Source organism: Pogona vitticeps, chromosome 4 (assembly GCF_051106095.1).
Source record: "Pogona vitticeps strain Pit_001003342236 chromosome 4, PviZW2.1, whole genome shotgun sequence".
Taxonomy (NCBI): Eukaryota; Metazoa; Chordata; class Lepidosauria; order Squamata; family Agamidae; genus Pogona; species Pogona vitticeps.
The window spans coordinates 175,330,614-175,347,212 of record NC_135786.1 but is presented as its reverse complement, the minus strand read 5'-3'; the positions used below and the strand labels follow the sequence as shown (position 1 = coordinate 175,347,212).

Here is a 16,599-nt window from a genome sequence, read left to right as displayed (position 1 = left end):
AATCTGGCATGCAAATATTTCAAAGAAATCCAGCAAGCAAATGAAACTATGTTTATCTTCTGGTGACCACTGACAAAATAAGAACAAGCTCAACTGAAGACTTAGGCAAAGTCTTGTGGCTAAACAGATATGCTTGCATCCTGTTTTGAACCACAGGTAGAATAGTCTGTTCCACGCACAGTTCCTTTTCCCCCACTCCTTTTGCAAGGAGTCTTGCACAAGTCAAAACCTCTGTTGTTTTCAATAGACAGTCTCTGGTTTATGTAGATACAAATGTAGACCCTTGGTCTAGATGGGCAGGATAGAAATCTAATAAATAAATAGGTACAAGCTTTAGTATGCCAGGATTTGCTAATAAGAATCTCGTGATTACATCACTTAGTTTAGCCCTCAGTGTACCGTCCAAACTACTTTGAATTACTAATGTAACTAGACAGAAGCATAACACCGCAGATGACAACATTGTTCTCTCATTTAAAATCAACCCAATTGTAATTATTCTCTTTTGAATACTAATATTCTTGTATTGATTTCATTGTTTTCTATTGTTGCACTCTTTCAGTCTAAAGCAGCTTTTCTGCTGAGAGTTTGCAAGGCACCCTGAAGCATCCTTTAGTTGTGTTTAACAGGGCTTTATAACTCTCTGGAGTAGTGAGTCATTAGAACACATTAGAGTTGCTTGTCTATGAATAAAGAGAAAGAGCATTACAAGTGGATGTTGCATCTGGGATTAAGAAGATTAGCAGATGTTGAAAACTATTAAATTGATAATAGCAACAACCAGCAATGTAATCCTAACTCAAAAATACACTGGCTGTGCAGGTTAACATTTTTATAGGTGCAAATGCCTTTCTGCCAACAGCACCCTCTTCTGCCAGTGGATCTACAGAAATCAGAGAAGGAGCTGGATTATATTATGCTACATCCAAACATATTCTAGTCCAGCCTCAGTGGTCCCATAAACATAGGCTAGGGTGAGAGTACATGATTTGCAAATATCTCTAATATTGAATGGAATTGGTTTTAGATTGCTTAGTGTTGGTTTGGCTGGCCTTTGGCCATTTTGACAGTTTGGCTTGCAGCTTGATTAGCCTGTATGTGAGCTTGTACGAGTGAACAAGAAAGGTATCAAAAGAATAATTAGAAGACAATTGTATTATAATAAATAAACTAGTGTATCCTAGTAAATTAATTTAAATTTTTCATATTACCTCACTCTTGTCTCAGCTAATAGTTTCCTGCTAATTTTCTCTCAGACGGTCAGCCAGATAGCATTCGACGGGCTTGATACGTGATAAGAATATCCATTGTACCTATTGACTGTTCATTAAAGCCAAATTATCCAACATACACACTCTACTCATTACTTTCTGTCTCTCTGTTCCAAGGCCTCAGTTGCAGGAAGCCTGTTGTGTCTACCCTCAAAGATACTACCATAGGAATATTGCATAGAATTAATCATTATATGTCCAGCTAAGGTTGCCAGTTCTGAGAGTTCTGGCTGAAATCTCAGCAAACTACTCTGCTTCCTCAGGTCTCCAGGTAATGAGACAAATCTCAGAATAGGAAGCCATGGAAGAGGAGATCTTTTGCTTTTTGGATTTCAGGTGGGTTTACCACCTTGGTGCCCATCTTTACCTGCTGGCAGCTGGGTTCAGTGATTCAGTACAAAGTTGCTTGTATGTTCGTTTGTATGTGGGATGTTCCACATCACAGAATAAATAGGACCAGGTGCATGCACCCGCAGGCTCTCTCCTCAGTCATCTCTCTTTGGTCCTAGCTTTTTGGTATGACAATATTGGCACTATCATGCCATTTGGAGCAAAGCAGGAAGTAGTAGAGTAGTGTTGTGACTTACAAGAATTCTTGTTGCAAACCATGACACCAGTGGTGCAAAGCCTCAGGGGGAAAAAAAACCTCTCATCTCCCAGATCTTGTTAGCCCCATTCCTGTGAATACTAGACTACTTAACTTGTTTAGACGTGTGAAGAAGTGTCACTGGTATCATATAGACTTTCATCTTTGGTAATTGTTGCTAATTATTTGTTATTCCTTGTATCAAAATGAAGAAAAGCATTATTCACCTTATCTGCTTTTTCTGCTGATCACATTTCCCTCTTCAGGAGAAAAAGCAAGGGTGATATAAAACACTGTTCAATACTTGAAAGGCTGTCATACAGAGGAGGGATAGGTTCTGTTCTCGATCATCCCAGAATGCAGGACACCCAACAATGGGCTCAAGTTACAGCAAGTCAGATTTTGGTTGAATATCAAGAAAAACTTCATAACTGTTAGAGCAGTATGGAAATGGAACCAGTTACCTCAGGAGTTGGTGAGTGCTCCAACCCTGGAGGCATTCAAGAGAAACGTAGACAACCACCTGGCAGATATGTATGATTTGTATTCCTGCATTGAGCAGGGGGTTGGACTTGACAGTCTTATAGGCCCCTTCCAACTTCACTATTCTATGATTCTATGATTAGCAGACCATGTTTTCTTTTTTGTCTTTCTAATGAGTGCCTTTGAAAACTACTTGTTATCTGTTTTAGCTGCAGAGATCAGTTCATTTGGACCATGTGTATTTTTCTAGAAATCTGGAAAACAATTTGTGACCTTCTTGGAATAACCTTCTTTCACGTTCTCAAGCTATGTGAATTTACTACTCAGAAACTTGGCTGTTACTGTTTCGTCCTTTCAGTTTTGCTGGTTATTTGCTATTTTCATTAGTAGTTCTGAAATCTGCCAAGTCTGAAGATTAAAGGATGACATATTTTAATTTAGATTTCTAAAATCCATTCTTCTCCCAAGACTTTACTAATCCAAGAAATAATTATCTTGAGTTTTGGCTCTTCCTTAATTTTCCTGGAGTAGAATAAATTACATCAATGACCATAAACACTTTCAGGAATTTCCCAAAAGATTTCTGTAATGAGCAGATACAACTGCTGTGCTTGATTGGCTGAATAAGTGGTGCAAAACATATTTTAAAGCAGAGTTTGTAGAGTTACTTTTAGGAATGAGCGAAAGCAACATAAATGGGTTTAATTGTTTTTGCTTACTCTAGAAGGCATAGAACTCTATGTCTTATGTGTCTATGTGTCTATGTCTTATCTATGTGAAGCAAATGTGTAGGTAAGAGGCAAAGATTGCTGTTGCCCCATAACGGCAATGTATTGTAGCATATGTATTGGTTCCATGGATGGTAGCCTATATCACCACATTCAGAATACTGGGTCTATAAGCTGTACAAATTAACAGTACCTAGAGTGCATTATCCCCTTCACAGATTGCTGCCTTGTCATGGCGAAGGGGCTTGAATAATTCAGAAGTTATGGGCTATCCTGTGCAGGGACACCCAAGGTCATACTGGAGAGTCCTGACTAACGCGATCCACCTGGAGCAGGAACTGGAAAACCACTCCAGTATCTTTGCCAAGAAAACCCTATGAACAGGAAAAAAAGGCTAAAAGATATGACACTGGAAGATGAGCCTCTCAGGTCAGAAGGCGTCCAACATGCTGATGAGAAAGAGCGGAGGACAAGTACAAGTAGCTCCAGAGCTAATGAAATGGTTGGGCCAAAGCCGAAAGGACGCTCAGCTGCGGACATGGCTGGAAGTGAAAGGAAAGTCCGATGCTGCAAAGAAAAATACTGCATAGGAACCTGGAAAGTACAATCTATGAACCTTGGGAAGCTGGATGTGGTCAAACAGGAGATAGCAGGAATAAACATTGACATCCTGGGCGTCAGTGAACTAAAATGGATAGGAATGGGCGAATTCAATTCAGACGATTATCATATCTACTATTGTGGGAAAGAATCCCGTAAAAGAAATCGAGTAGCCCTCATAGTCAACAAAAGAATGGGAAAAGCTGTACTGGGATACAATCTCAAAAATGATGAAATGAATAATTTCAATACGAATCCAAGGCAGACCTTTCAACATCAGAGTAATCCAAGTTTATGCACCAATCACTGATGCAGAAGAGGCTGAAATTGACCATTTCTATGAAGATTTACAACACCTTCTAGAACTGACACCAAAGAATGATGTTCTTCTCATTATAGGGGACTGTAATGCTAAAGTAGGGAGTCAAGAGATAAAAGGAACAACAAGAAAGTTTGGCCTTGGAGTTCAAAACGAACCAGGGCAAAGGCTAATAGAGTTTTGTCAAGAGAACAGGCTGATCGTCACAAACACTCTTTTCCAACAACACAAGAGGTGACTCTACACATGGACATCACCAGATGGGCAATATCAAAATCAGATTGATTATGTTTTCTGCAGTCAAAGATGGAGAAGCTCTATATAGTCAGGAAAAACAGAGCTGATTGTGGCTCTGATCATCAGCTTCTTACAGCAAAACTGAAGCTTCAACTGAAGAAAGTAGGAAAATCCACTGGGCTAGTCAGGTATAATCTAAACCAAATCCTTTATGAATACACAGTGGAAGTGAAGAACAGATTTAAGGACCTAGATTTGGTGGACAGAGTGCCTGAAGAACTATGGATGGAGGCTTGTAACATTGTACAGGAGGCAGCAACATAAACCATCCCCCCCAAAAAACAGGAAATGCAAGGAAGCAAAGTGGCTATCCAACAAGGCCTTATAAATAGAGAAAAGAAGGGAAACAAAATGGAAGGGAGATAGGGAAAGTTACAGAAAACTGAATGCTGACTTCCAAAGAATAGCAAGGAGAGACAAGAGGGCCTTCTTAAATGAAGAGTGCAAAGATATAGAGAAAAGAATAGAAAAGGAAAAACTAGAGATCTGTTCAAGAAAATTGTTGATATTAAAGGAACATTTTGTGCAAAGATGAACATGATAAAGGATAAAAATGGTAGGGACCTAACAGAAACACAAGACATCAAGAAGAGGTGGCAACAATACACAGATGAATTATACCAGAAAGATCTGGATGTCCCGGACATCCCAGATAGTGTGGTTGCTGACCTTGACCGAGACATTCTGGAGAGTGAAGTCAAGTGGCCCTTAGGCTAACAACAAAGCCAGTGGACATGATGGCATTCCAGTTGAACTATTTAAAATCTTAAAATATGTCGCTGTTAAGGTGCTACACTCAATATTCCAAAAACTTTGGAAAATTCAGCACTGGCCAAAGGATTGGAAAAGATCAGTCTACATCCCAATCCCAAAGAAGAGCAGTGCCAAAGAATGCTCCAACTACCGTACAATTGCACTCATTTCACACGCTAGCAAGGTTAGGCTCAAAATCCTACAAGGTAGGCTTCAGCACTATGTGCACCAAGAAGTCACATAAGTACAAGCTGGATTTAGAAGTGGCAGAGGAACTAGAGACCAAATAGCTAAAATGTGCTGGATTATGGAGAAAGCCAGAGAGTTCCAGAAAAAACTCTATTTCTGCTTCATTGACTACACAAAAGCCTTTGACTGTGTGGACCACAGCAAACTATGGCAAGTTCTTAAAGAAATGGGAGTGCCTGACCACCTTATCTATCTCCTGAGAAATCTATATGTGGGACAGGAACAGCTAAAACTGGATATAGAACAAATGATGGCCTCAAAATTGGGAAAGAAGTACGACAAGGCTGCATATTGTCTCCCTGCTTATTTAACTTATATGCAGAATACATCATGCGAAAGGCAGGACTGGATGAATCCCCAGCCGGAATTAAGATTGCTGCAAGAAATATCAACAACCCCAGATATGCAGATGATACCACTCTGATGGCAGAAAGTGAGGAGGAATTAAGGAACCCCTTAATGAGGGTGAAAGAGGAGAGCGCAATAAACGGTCTCAAGCTCAACATAAAAAAACCTAAGATCATGGCCACTGGTCACATCACCCCCTGGCAAATAGAAGGGGAGGATATGGAGGCAGTGACAGATTTTACTTTCTTAGGCTCCACGATCACTGCAGATGGAGACAGCAGCCCTGAAATTAAAAGATGCCTTCTTCTTGGGAGGAAAGTGATGACAAACATAGGCAGCATCTTAAAAAGCAGAGACATCGCCTTGCCGACAAAGGTCCACATAGTCAAAGCTATGGTTTTTCCAGTAGCGATGTATGGAAGTGAGAGCTGGAAGGCTGACCACCACAGAATTGATACTTTTGAATTGTGGTGCTGGAGGAGACTCTTGAGAGTCCCCTGGACTGCAAGGAGAACAAACCTATCCATTCTGAAGGAAATCAGCCCTGAGTGCTCACGGGAAGGACAGGTCCTGAAGCTGAGGCTCCAATACTTTGGCCATCTCATGAGAAGAGAAGACTCCCTGGAAAAGACCCTGATGTTGGAAAAGTGTGAAGTCAAGAGGAGGAAGGGATGACAGAGGACAAGATGGTTGGACAGTGTCATTGAAGCTACCAACATGGATTTGACCAAACTCCGGGAGGCAGTGGAAGACAGGAGGGCTTGGCATGCTCTGGTCCATGGGGTCACGAAGAGTTGGACATGACTTAATGACTAAACAGCAACCTTGTATTAATTGGCTTGCTTGTGATATCAGTGACAGTTTTGTGGGTGGTATGTATTCACTATATGATATTTACTGTCAGTTATTTTTTGCCTTGTGGCTATATCCACTCATGGAAAAGACTTCAGGAGTTAACCTCGAGGCAAAATCCGGAGCTGGAGTCCCGAAGGCAGTTCGTGTCGTTCTTCCTACTTCTGTGACATTGCTGGAACCAGTTGTATTGGCTCTTGCCTTTCTATTGGACCATTTCAGCAACGAGGAGAGGGGGGGATCTGCTGCTTGGGTAACAGCCTATCCTCCATATCACTTTACCCAGGCTTCATGCTCTGGAGAGGACACTCCTTGATTCAGAGCATGTTACCATAGTCTCTCAAGACTGAAGGATGCCTATGGCAGATATTTTTTGTACAGTAGAACCTTGGTATCCATGGGGGATAGGTTCCAAGTCACCTCTCCCCTGCTACAGGTGCCTGAAATCAGCAGACAGTTTCAAATGCAAATAATGAGCAGGCAGATGGCAAAGAGTGAGTCACTGAGCAGTCCTTGAGCTGCTGGGAATCTGTCTCATTGGAGAAAACAAGGATCCAGCTGCGTTCCTTCAAACAGCAACTGGGGGGATGCACCATTGCTCTCTGGCCGGAAGAGGCAGATGAGGAGACAATGAAGAGGCTGCCGTTCATTTCAGACCATGGTCAGCGTTCCCTTCAATGTTGTCCCCATCTGCCTTTTTGGGCAATGGAGCAGTGGCACATCCTCAGGGCAGCTGTTCTGAGGAATGGTGCGGAGTTGTTGTTTCCAATGGAAACAGGTTGCCAGAGGCCCGAGCACTCCCCAGGGCGTCATTCTTTGCCTTCTGAAGGAACAGATCTGGGGGTCCTACTGTATTTGTATCCCCTCTGTCTGGAAACCACAACTATGTCTTCCAATGGAAACCTGACATTCTAGATACCACTTTATACAACTGATGCAGTGGGCTGTGGTCCAGTGGGGCTCTTGTTACAAAGTGTTTGTCCATTTCTGTGGTGCCACAGGACTAATTTTTCCTGCAACAAATATTATTAGCTGTTTGGAAAATGTGGTTAATGACACAACATACATATTCCACCAATGTCACACACATTAACAGCTCTCTGAACTGATCTCTGTGTTGTTGAACCTTGTGTAACTTAAAAATTGTGAATCTGAAGAATATTTTATGCCTAAATCAGAAGTTGGTCCAAGTAAATATGTATATCCTAATTTATCTGCAGACCTCAAGTCTGTAGGCCATATGAACTCTGGATTAACTCCCCCCCTCAGATATTCTTCTTAATTTAACTTTTTTGGGCCCTCATCTTTTCCAGATAGATAGATTATGGTCTGAATGTGCGACCAGTGGGAGAAGAAGAAAAATCCTTGAAACAGAAAAGCAAGAGCTAGACAGAGAGAACAGAAGACTGAAGGCTAAGGTGAAGGATCTTCAGGATCTTCTTGAAAGAAACAGTGAATTGCCTGCAGTTCATTTGTGTGGAACTCTCAAGATACCAGGCAGTGAAGGACTGGGGAAGAAGCTATAATACTTAACAGCTTCACCACAATTAGTTGTTACACGCCATCAAGTCACCTCTGACCTATGATTATCCTATGTATGAGTGATAATGTTTGATGTGTAATATATACTTCCCTTCCTGAGTGTTCTGCTCTTTTTTCCTTCCCACAACATCTGTGCAACATCTACAGGAACCACGGCACAGACAAAACCACGTGTTAGAGATAGACACTAGAAGCAATTCTCTCTTGCCCTTTTCTCCACATGATACCCATTAACACAATGTATATCCATACTGTACCTTGCAATACCGTTTTGAAAGATGCGGAGGAATATTATATAGAAGTCTCACTATATGCTGTATTCTCTTCTGTTGCTCCGTTCCTTTGAATTATGAATGCATATAATTGCTTCAATATGCCATTCTATTTAATTATGCGGACTGTTTTGTTTTTATCAGACCTTAAGCTGCCTATCACATGATGCAGAGTGTGGCCTCTTCACAATATTATTTCAAGGCTCCTGCATGCCCCTTTGTCTATGACCATGTCAATGTTCCCTGATCATGATCTAGTGAAACTAATCTGCCTAAATTTAGACAGATGGGAAGCAATAGTGCTTGCCCTATAGGGCAAGGATGGGTAGATCTGGAGAGGTGTTGCGGTTAAATAGGTCACACTGGAGGGTAGTGTGGATGGGAGCAGAGTAGCAGTGACTTCTGAAGGTTACATCAGGTCTGCTGTTGCAACCAACATCACGACTCTGAGGATTCTGAGATTCACTTGCCGTGCTGGGGTGATGCATGGTGGCCAGCCATGGCCACTGGCCACCTAATGTCATGAAACCTGGGTGGCTGGTGCCCGGGGGAGGGAGAATCATCTGAGTGTTGGCTGACCAAGAATGGGCTGACAGCATGGACTTTGAACTTGTAACTTGTCAGATGAGGTCAGGATCAGTGTAAACAGGTACCCCTGGACCCTCTCTCAGGAAGCCACACTACATTTGGCCCCTCTGCAGAATCTGTGGAGATTACATTTATTGAGTTAATAAAATGGGGCCCTAGTTAAACCCATAACCTGTGCCTTGTCTCTTTATTTCTGGGGTAGGCAGACAAAATACAGCATTCTTGTAGTTCAGTAACAACAAGGAGTTTTGTTTTACTGTAGGTGAAAAACTGAAGCTGCAATCTTATGTACACCTACCTGGGAAGAAAACTGGTCTGTGTGCACTTACTTCTGAGGAGACATGTGTAGGATGACACTATAACAAATATTTCGTAAGGGTGTTTTTTGTTTGTTTGTTTTGTTTTGCTATTTTTCAATCAGTGGACACTAATCTACAAAAATTGATGCTGCAATAAATTTGATTTCCTAAACTGTTAGTCCCAGTTCTTTATATGGCTCTTGTATGTCACTGTCTTTTTTTCCTTAGGGGCAGGGGTGAACCACTGAACATGCTTCAGAATATCATAGGATATTAATGAGACATCAGTGCTATTGTCTTTGATTCATATCCTTGGTTGAAAGAGCAGCAGTAGGATTTTTTCCTAACATTTAACAAATCGTACACCAAGCTCTGCATCTCAGTGTGGTTGTGATGCAGTGTGTGTGTGTATGGGGGGGGGGGAGATCCCATTTGCCAGCAAAGACAAGATCTGATTTGCTCTCGTAGCTGAAATTTAAAAACACTTCTAAATCTAGAGACTATATGTACATTTATAACAACATTGCTCATCCAACATGCAGCGTTGAGAGGGTGACATTCCATGCGGCACGAAAACTAGCCCAAGGAATTTGTTGATGGAGTGAGAAGTAGCTGTGTTAATTTGTTAAACCCAAATCAGCATAAGTACCTCCTGGTACTTTGAAAACAAGAAGGTTTTATTTGGCATGAAAAGCTTGTCTTTAAAGTGCCCCAAGACTTTTTGTTGCCTCAGCCCACAGAAAAAGAAATAGGGAAAGAGTAAATGAAAGATTAAAAAATGAGACCAGTGAACCTTGGGAAAGGGATGGAGAAAATGATTGCCCCTCCCCTCCCAACAAAGCAGAACCAACTCAAAATAAAGTAGATGATAAATGAAGAAAACAAAATACAAAAGAAAATAAAAAAGTTATAGCATTTAAATCATCAGTGACAGAAATAAAGAAACCCAAAGAGAGATTGTAGATAACACCTCCCAGCTAAGCATAGTTTGGCTCTTTGTAATCACCACCATCATCATTGTCTTAGAACTGCAGAGCTGGAAGGGACCCTATGGATCATCTAGGCCCTGTCAAAGATGTGGAACTACATGATCTGGAATAGCAACTATTTTCCAATGTACTTCATACAGATACACAACAAGACTCGGGGTGTGACCTGGTGAGCAGCCAATGATAGTTTATTTGGGTTAAGTATTTATTTAAAATATTTATCTACCAATTCTCTGAAACTTGGTAAGGTGGTGTGTGGTAACACAAATAACGAGAAAAATAATAGCAACAGTAACAACCACATAAAACGCAATATGACCAGAATTTATAAAAAAAAAATAGAAAGCAAAATGGAAAATGATGTGTCTCAGTTTCACTACTAAACATGGATTCAAGCAGGGACCAGTTGTAACTTCAAACACACTTTGTGTTGTACAGGTTGGAGAAAATAAAGAAGACAATTATCCACAAGTAGGGGTCCTTAAACAAGCAAATAATGTCATTATCCAATTGTATCTTCTTGCCCCAGGGACTTAAGTAATGTTTTCATTTATCCAGTGGTGGGGAATACATTATACAGATACCATAGGTTGTTGGACTGTAGATCCCACCATTATTAATCACTGTAACCAATGGTGAAGGATAGTGGGTGCTCCAGCCGACAGTATCTGAAAGCCCTAAATTTCTCCACATCTGCTATCATTGAAAAGAAAATTATCCCAGGACAACATATATCTTTTTGCATCTGTGGATCTGATGGCGCTAAGCACCCTAGTTCTTTGGACTGTGAATACAGTTGCTTCTGGGTGGATGGGGAAGCAATACGTACATTAATTTGGTGCGATTGTGGATTTTAATTCTCCTCAGAGAAACACCAGCTACAAGATAGTTTTAAATTAGATTGAAAAGAAAATATGAATGCTATTTAATAAGGCCTTTGCTGATTCCTTTACAGAGATAGAATACTGTATTAATACTTTCCACCTTTCCATCTACAATTTTGCGGCAGGAATATATTGTATTTCTCTTAGGTTATAATGCCAAAATTTTTAGGCAGCTGCTCTAATTGCTTGAAAGATGTCTATCAGATCTAATCTGCACTGTACTTGAAACTTTTTCAAATATACTATGCTGGGTTTTTTTTTCAAATGTGTTATAAATGTCTATGGAAAAATATGGCTTTTACTGTATTAGAGATATAAAACAAGGGAATCAGAATGCTTTATACTGGCAATGTAAGTTTTATGTACTCAACTTATAAGTAGGCACTTGACAGCTAAAAGCAGAGAAATTTATCATTTAAATGAAAAATCATATCTATCTTAAAAGTGTTTTCCTCAGTTCATATTTGCAGTCATGGCAGCTCATAGATTATCTCTAAATTCACACATGGGTTACTAGCTTTCTCATGTCAACAAAAGCAAAGTAATGTAAATCACTATCTGATTTGGATTAAGTAAATGGTTTGCAGGAGGAATCAGACTGGGAACTGTTGATCTATTTTAGTTTCAGTTGGTACAAGAAGTATCCAATTAAATTCCCACTGACAATAATAATCAATTTCTAATCCTACATTCCATACTCATATGAAAAGAAATGATGTAGGACAAAAACAACATAAGCTGAGCAGAGGTTGAATGGCTTTGGAGTACTGTACAGATAAAGGTTGAAATCTAGTAGTAAGTCACTACTGGAGTAAGGACATTAAATTAGTGGAGATCTGGTGAGTCAACTTCTCTGTATGTTTCATTGATTGAGTCAGCCTGCTTTATTTGTTACTACTGGATTTCACCCCAAGTGTCCCTTGATGAAGAGTATGACCATCCATGTGCCCATAGAACCACTGAATCAGTGTCATACTGTCTTGTAAACACTTTGGAAAAGAATGCCCATCTGAAACTAGGTAGCAAAATTTTAGCCAATTGTAGATAATCAAGCTATTGATTTTTAGCCTGCAGAATTGTCTCCTAGTTTGTGTGTGTGTTGAACAACAGTTACCAAAGGGTCTTTTTGGGCAAAAGACTTGTTCCACTAATAACAACCAATTACAAGGTGCGCACAATGTTCCTTAGTCCAAAACCTTTTGGGTTTGGATTTGGATTTTGCATGAAACAAGATGAAGTGGAACGAGCTGAGCTTCATACTGGATCTCACCTTTTGAAGTATTGCTGGGTCTGAGCCTCTCAGCTAATTATTAGCCTCAGCTACAGTGGACTCATTAAATAAATATGTGGGTAAGTAAAAACATACTGTATTTTTTGCACCATAAGACTCACTTTTTTCCCACAAAACAGGAGGGTGGAAAGTCTGTGCATCTTATGGAGTGAAGAAAACAGATTATATTTTCCTGTTTTCTTCTCCTAAAAAATCGGTGCGTCTTATGGAAAGGTGCGTCTTATGGAGCGAAAAATACGGTATATAAATCCCATTGCTTCAATTGGTCTATTCTAGTTGGAGGACTAACAATTGGATTTGCTAGATCAGGAACACAGATGAATACCCATGGGCACTGAAAAAGGGTCCATGTAAATCTCCCTTTCTTTAGTTTTTCTTCTCAACAAACATGAGACTAGATGGACAAAAGTATCACTTTCGAGCATGGGACATAAATAAATACATTTAGAAAATACAGAATTTATTTATTTTTTTTAAAAAAGCAGAACATTAAAACATTTGAGGAGAAAAGTATATAATGTGCTCATTTGAAAATTACTGTATTATATAAATTTAGGCATCACTTGGAGTCTAATTAGTTTACTTTATGGAGGCTGCATAGTGTTCAATAAGAAAAGTATTTAATAGTGTCCAACTTCTAAGAGACATCGGTGTCACTTACTCAAGTCTTATGATCGTGGTCATAGCAAACTAGAAAGTAATCATTTTCAAAGAGCCAAACAGAACTTTTTAAGGTCAGATGAAATTCCATTTTAGGATGCCACTATCTCATTTACATTTAAATCTAGTTCAGACATTCTTCTAAAATGTATATGCAGAATAGTTTGATTTTGAAAGTCTTTGAGGTTTGAAGGTGAGATTGTAGAAATGTTTCTCCAGGCTATTTGCATTCCAGTGATCGAGACATGGATATTCAAGAGGAGACTGGAGGCACTGTGATCATCAATTAATTCTGTCAGAAACTGAAACACTAAATCCATGCTTATCATTCATGTTTTGACATTTCCTTTAAATGTAAGTGCTGTTGCATATATTTGTACCTATGAATTCCGAATATACGTAGATAGATGGTACTTGATTCAAAATGCCATTAGAAGTTGTTCTTTAGTTACTAATTTTTCTCTCTCTGTGTTGCCTTTTTGCTCTTTTTTCTTTTAAATTTCAGCTGGATTTCCTTATGTTGTAACCAAGGCTTTAATCTCTCTCTGGATTTAATTTTTCTATTGTATGATTTCAATAAGCCATCTTGAAGCCATTTTGAGGGGCTGTGGTGAAGCAACAATTTGGATCCTCCCATCACTGAGCACTATCATGTTCTCCATTGTACTCTGAACCAAAGCATTAAAAAGTTACTTTTTTTGTACTATAGTTTCCAGAGTTGTAGGAAGTTATAACTTTTAAAAAAATCCAGCTTTTCCAACTTTTCTCTGAACCCATCTCTTATTTATAAAGTGGGTTACCACTCTGTGTATGACCAATAAAGCTGTGTCTGACCTCCTCTCTCTCTTTTTTAACCAGTTATCACATTAGAGGATCCAGTGCTATCACTATGCTTGCCAAACGGGTTCTATCAGCAGAACCAGCAAGGGTAATTCTTACTTTCCTGGAAGTCACCACTGTACCCTTGAAAGCTGCTCCATACAGTAGGACAACAGATTGGAACAAATTTCTGGGTGCACAAGGATAGGAGTTAGGAGATACTGAATTTCTAGCTAGACAATACAGTCGATGTTCACTCTCTATGCTGCAGAATGACTTACTTTTGGTTTGTGATTAGTAATCAGGAGGAACACATGGTCTTAATTAGCAAGTTGGATTGTTCAGATAAAGTGTTTTGAAGGTACTGATTAAACATGGGAGCTTTGTATTTGTATACCAGGGGAAACAAATACAAAGCTCCCTGTGGCATCCGCCCAGGTCATGAATATTAATGTGATATTTGCATAGACCAATGGGGATGCAGGAGGGGCAGGGTCACAAGATATAAGAGACTCAGCAGGAGGAGGGGGAGTTTTTTAGTTTAGTTAGGGATATTTATCATTTAGAGAGAGTTGAAGAGTTTTGGGAGTTTGGGCGGGAGAGTGGTGGTTGAGAGTGGATGACGGAGGATGTTTGTTTAAGAGTTAACAACATTGCTTGTTCTGTCAGCATCTGTAACAATAAACAATTTCTATTCGGTTCTTTTAAAAACGACACATTGCCTGGACCTCTATTATTAATATTAAACAATGCTGGTGTAATCAACTGGTGGGCAACTGAAGGACAGGTAGCGTGAGCTCTTAGAAAATAAGTATTTCCTATAATGTGTGATGTTTCTCTGAAAAAGCCCTGTTGCACTCACAGACATGCACTAGTACAAAGTTAGATTTCGGCTCTAAAGTTGACAAATGCTCTTTAGTTTACAATTTACACTTTACAGTATACTTCACTTTGGCAACATAACAAGCATCTGTTTGACAATGGGGGAAGGGAACAGTCAGTTGCACTGCACACTGAATCATTCACAGACTTCTAGATGCTTTATTTCCCTCTCCAAAACTGTTGCATTTATCTTGACTAGAGATGAAAAACTTTAAGAAGGCTTCTCCTGTCATTCTCAAATTCATAATTAGAGTTTTAAATTACCTGGAGGGAGGAGATGCAACCTGTTTCAAAGGGTCCAGCTTCAGAGTAGAAAACATGCACTCTTCTCCAGCAATTGTTGCGACGTGCCTCCTTAACTATAGTGACTGAGTTTCCTGCTGTTTTTTTGTTTTAGACCTAGTTAAAATCCACCTCACATTCTTCGGGTCATCAATTTAAACAAGACCCATCATAGACATGATATGTAATTGAGTTAAACGGTATCTCTTGTAAAGAACAAAGAAAGGAGTCTTTGATATGGTGATGAGCAAAACTGTCAGTTTCATTTTCTCAACATTTATTTTTTTTGTGCGTGTGTGAAAATAATTCAAGTTCTTGCTGTCTCATTTATAAGCAGATTTTGGCAAGCTTTTCTGACAAATGAATAAAATAATATTATTACTCACCTGCACCAGCCAAACTCAAGGGGTACTGTATGGCGAGAGGACTATGGTGTACTATGCAACTATTGAAGATGAAGAGCCTACTGAGGTGTGGGGAAGGGGTGAAGTGGCAATCCTAATTTGGCAACATAAGGATGACTGAATGTGATTCAAAGCAAGAGTTCCAAAACCAAATTTTTAAAAGTTAAAATATCTAAACATTCATGTACCTTTTTGAAACTGACCACAGAAATGTATCAGCTTAGGGCTGATTCATTTATCTTCCAAGCAAGCCCATAGATTCTAAGCCTTAGGTTCAGCCCTTTTTTAATGATGAAATCTTTGTCTGTTTAGGATAAAAGACAATTTGCTTGCTGGTATTTTGGGAGAAAAAAATTGCTGCAATCATTTTGTGTTAGCTTTCCCAAATTTATGGCAAGCACAGCAAAAAAAATTGCTTCATTTTTCTATGTGACAGCTGAAACCTCTTCCACAGATGACTCTGTCATTATGCACCGTCTGTTTCTTTACATTAATGGGCCTCCATGTATACAGGGAAAATTAATCTTAGGACAGCTAACATTATTTCATGCTTCATTACATGAAATGCCTCCTAACTCTTTGATTATATGTAAATTTGTCCCAGGGAAAAAAAATCTGAAACCTAGCCTGTGATGTACCATGTAATGAATTCTCATTAGATGAGGTATAATTTCTCATTATTACTTTTTCCTTTTAAAAAATTCAACAGGGAAAGAAAGCTTAGCTATTGTTTCATTCGAAAGTCATTTAAATGTACTTAAGTGAAATGCTAGCCACAAATTTGGTATTTAGTATAACCTTAATAATAGTGTTTATCCCTACTAGCAGTCCCACCATATGTCTGTTTTTAAAATGCAAAGAGGATGGAAAATGAAATAATGTAACTTTTCTTCATAGGGAGGGGGCTCTCAGGCTCTAGTCATAGTACACTGAGTTACACAATATGATGAATGATATTGAAATATTCACATAAAGGCTATTTTTGGATTGTGTTAAAATGGCTGATGAAGCCAATAATTATTGCATTGTGTATCAAAGCACAGTACTGAGCTAACCATTGGCTGGTCAGTTGAATGTGTTTGGGAATAAATTACATGATATATATCAACAAATATAAGAAATGGTCAATGGCTGGTTTCTAATGAAAAACAATAGAAGATGGCATTAACATAGAGATGAAGCAAGAGCAGAAATATTACTT

The 16,599-nt window shown here is 39.3% G+C and overlaps 1 protein-coding gene across 3 annotated transcripts in view; it reads left to right on the top strand.

Annotated features, from left to right (window-relative positions):
- CCDC102B (coiled-coil domain containing 102B) overlaps window positions 1-9,936 on the top strand; it is a 30,542-nt gene extending 20,606 nt beyond the window's left edge. Inside the window, exons 5-6 of one of the 3 annotated variants that reach the window (XM_072998759.2) lie at window positions 7,800-7,904; window positions 9,151-9,936. In XM_072998759.2, the coding sequence (XP_072854860.2) occupies window positions 7,800-7,904; window positions 9,151-9,162 (117 nt within the window). In that variant the 3' untranslated portion in view covers window positions 9,163-9,936. Of the gene's footprint in view, window positions 1-7,799 lie in introns of all 3 variants that reach the window. The other 2 variants (XM_078391495.1, XM_078391494.1) reach the window with 2 other exon arrangements.
- The last annotated feature ends 6,663 nt before the right edge of the window (window positions 9,937-16,599 follow it).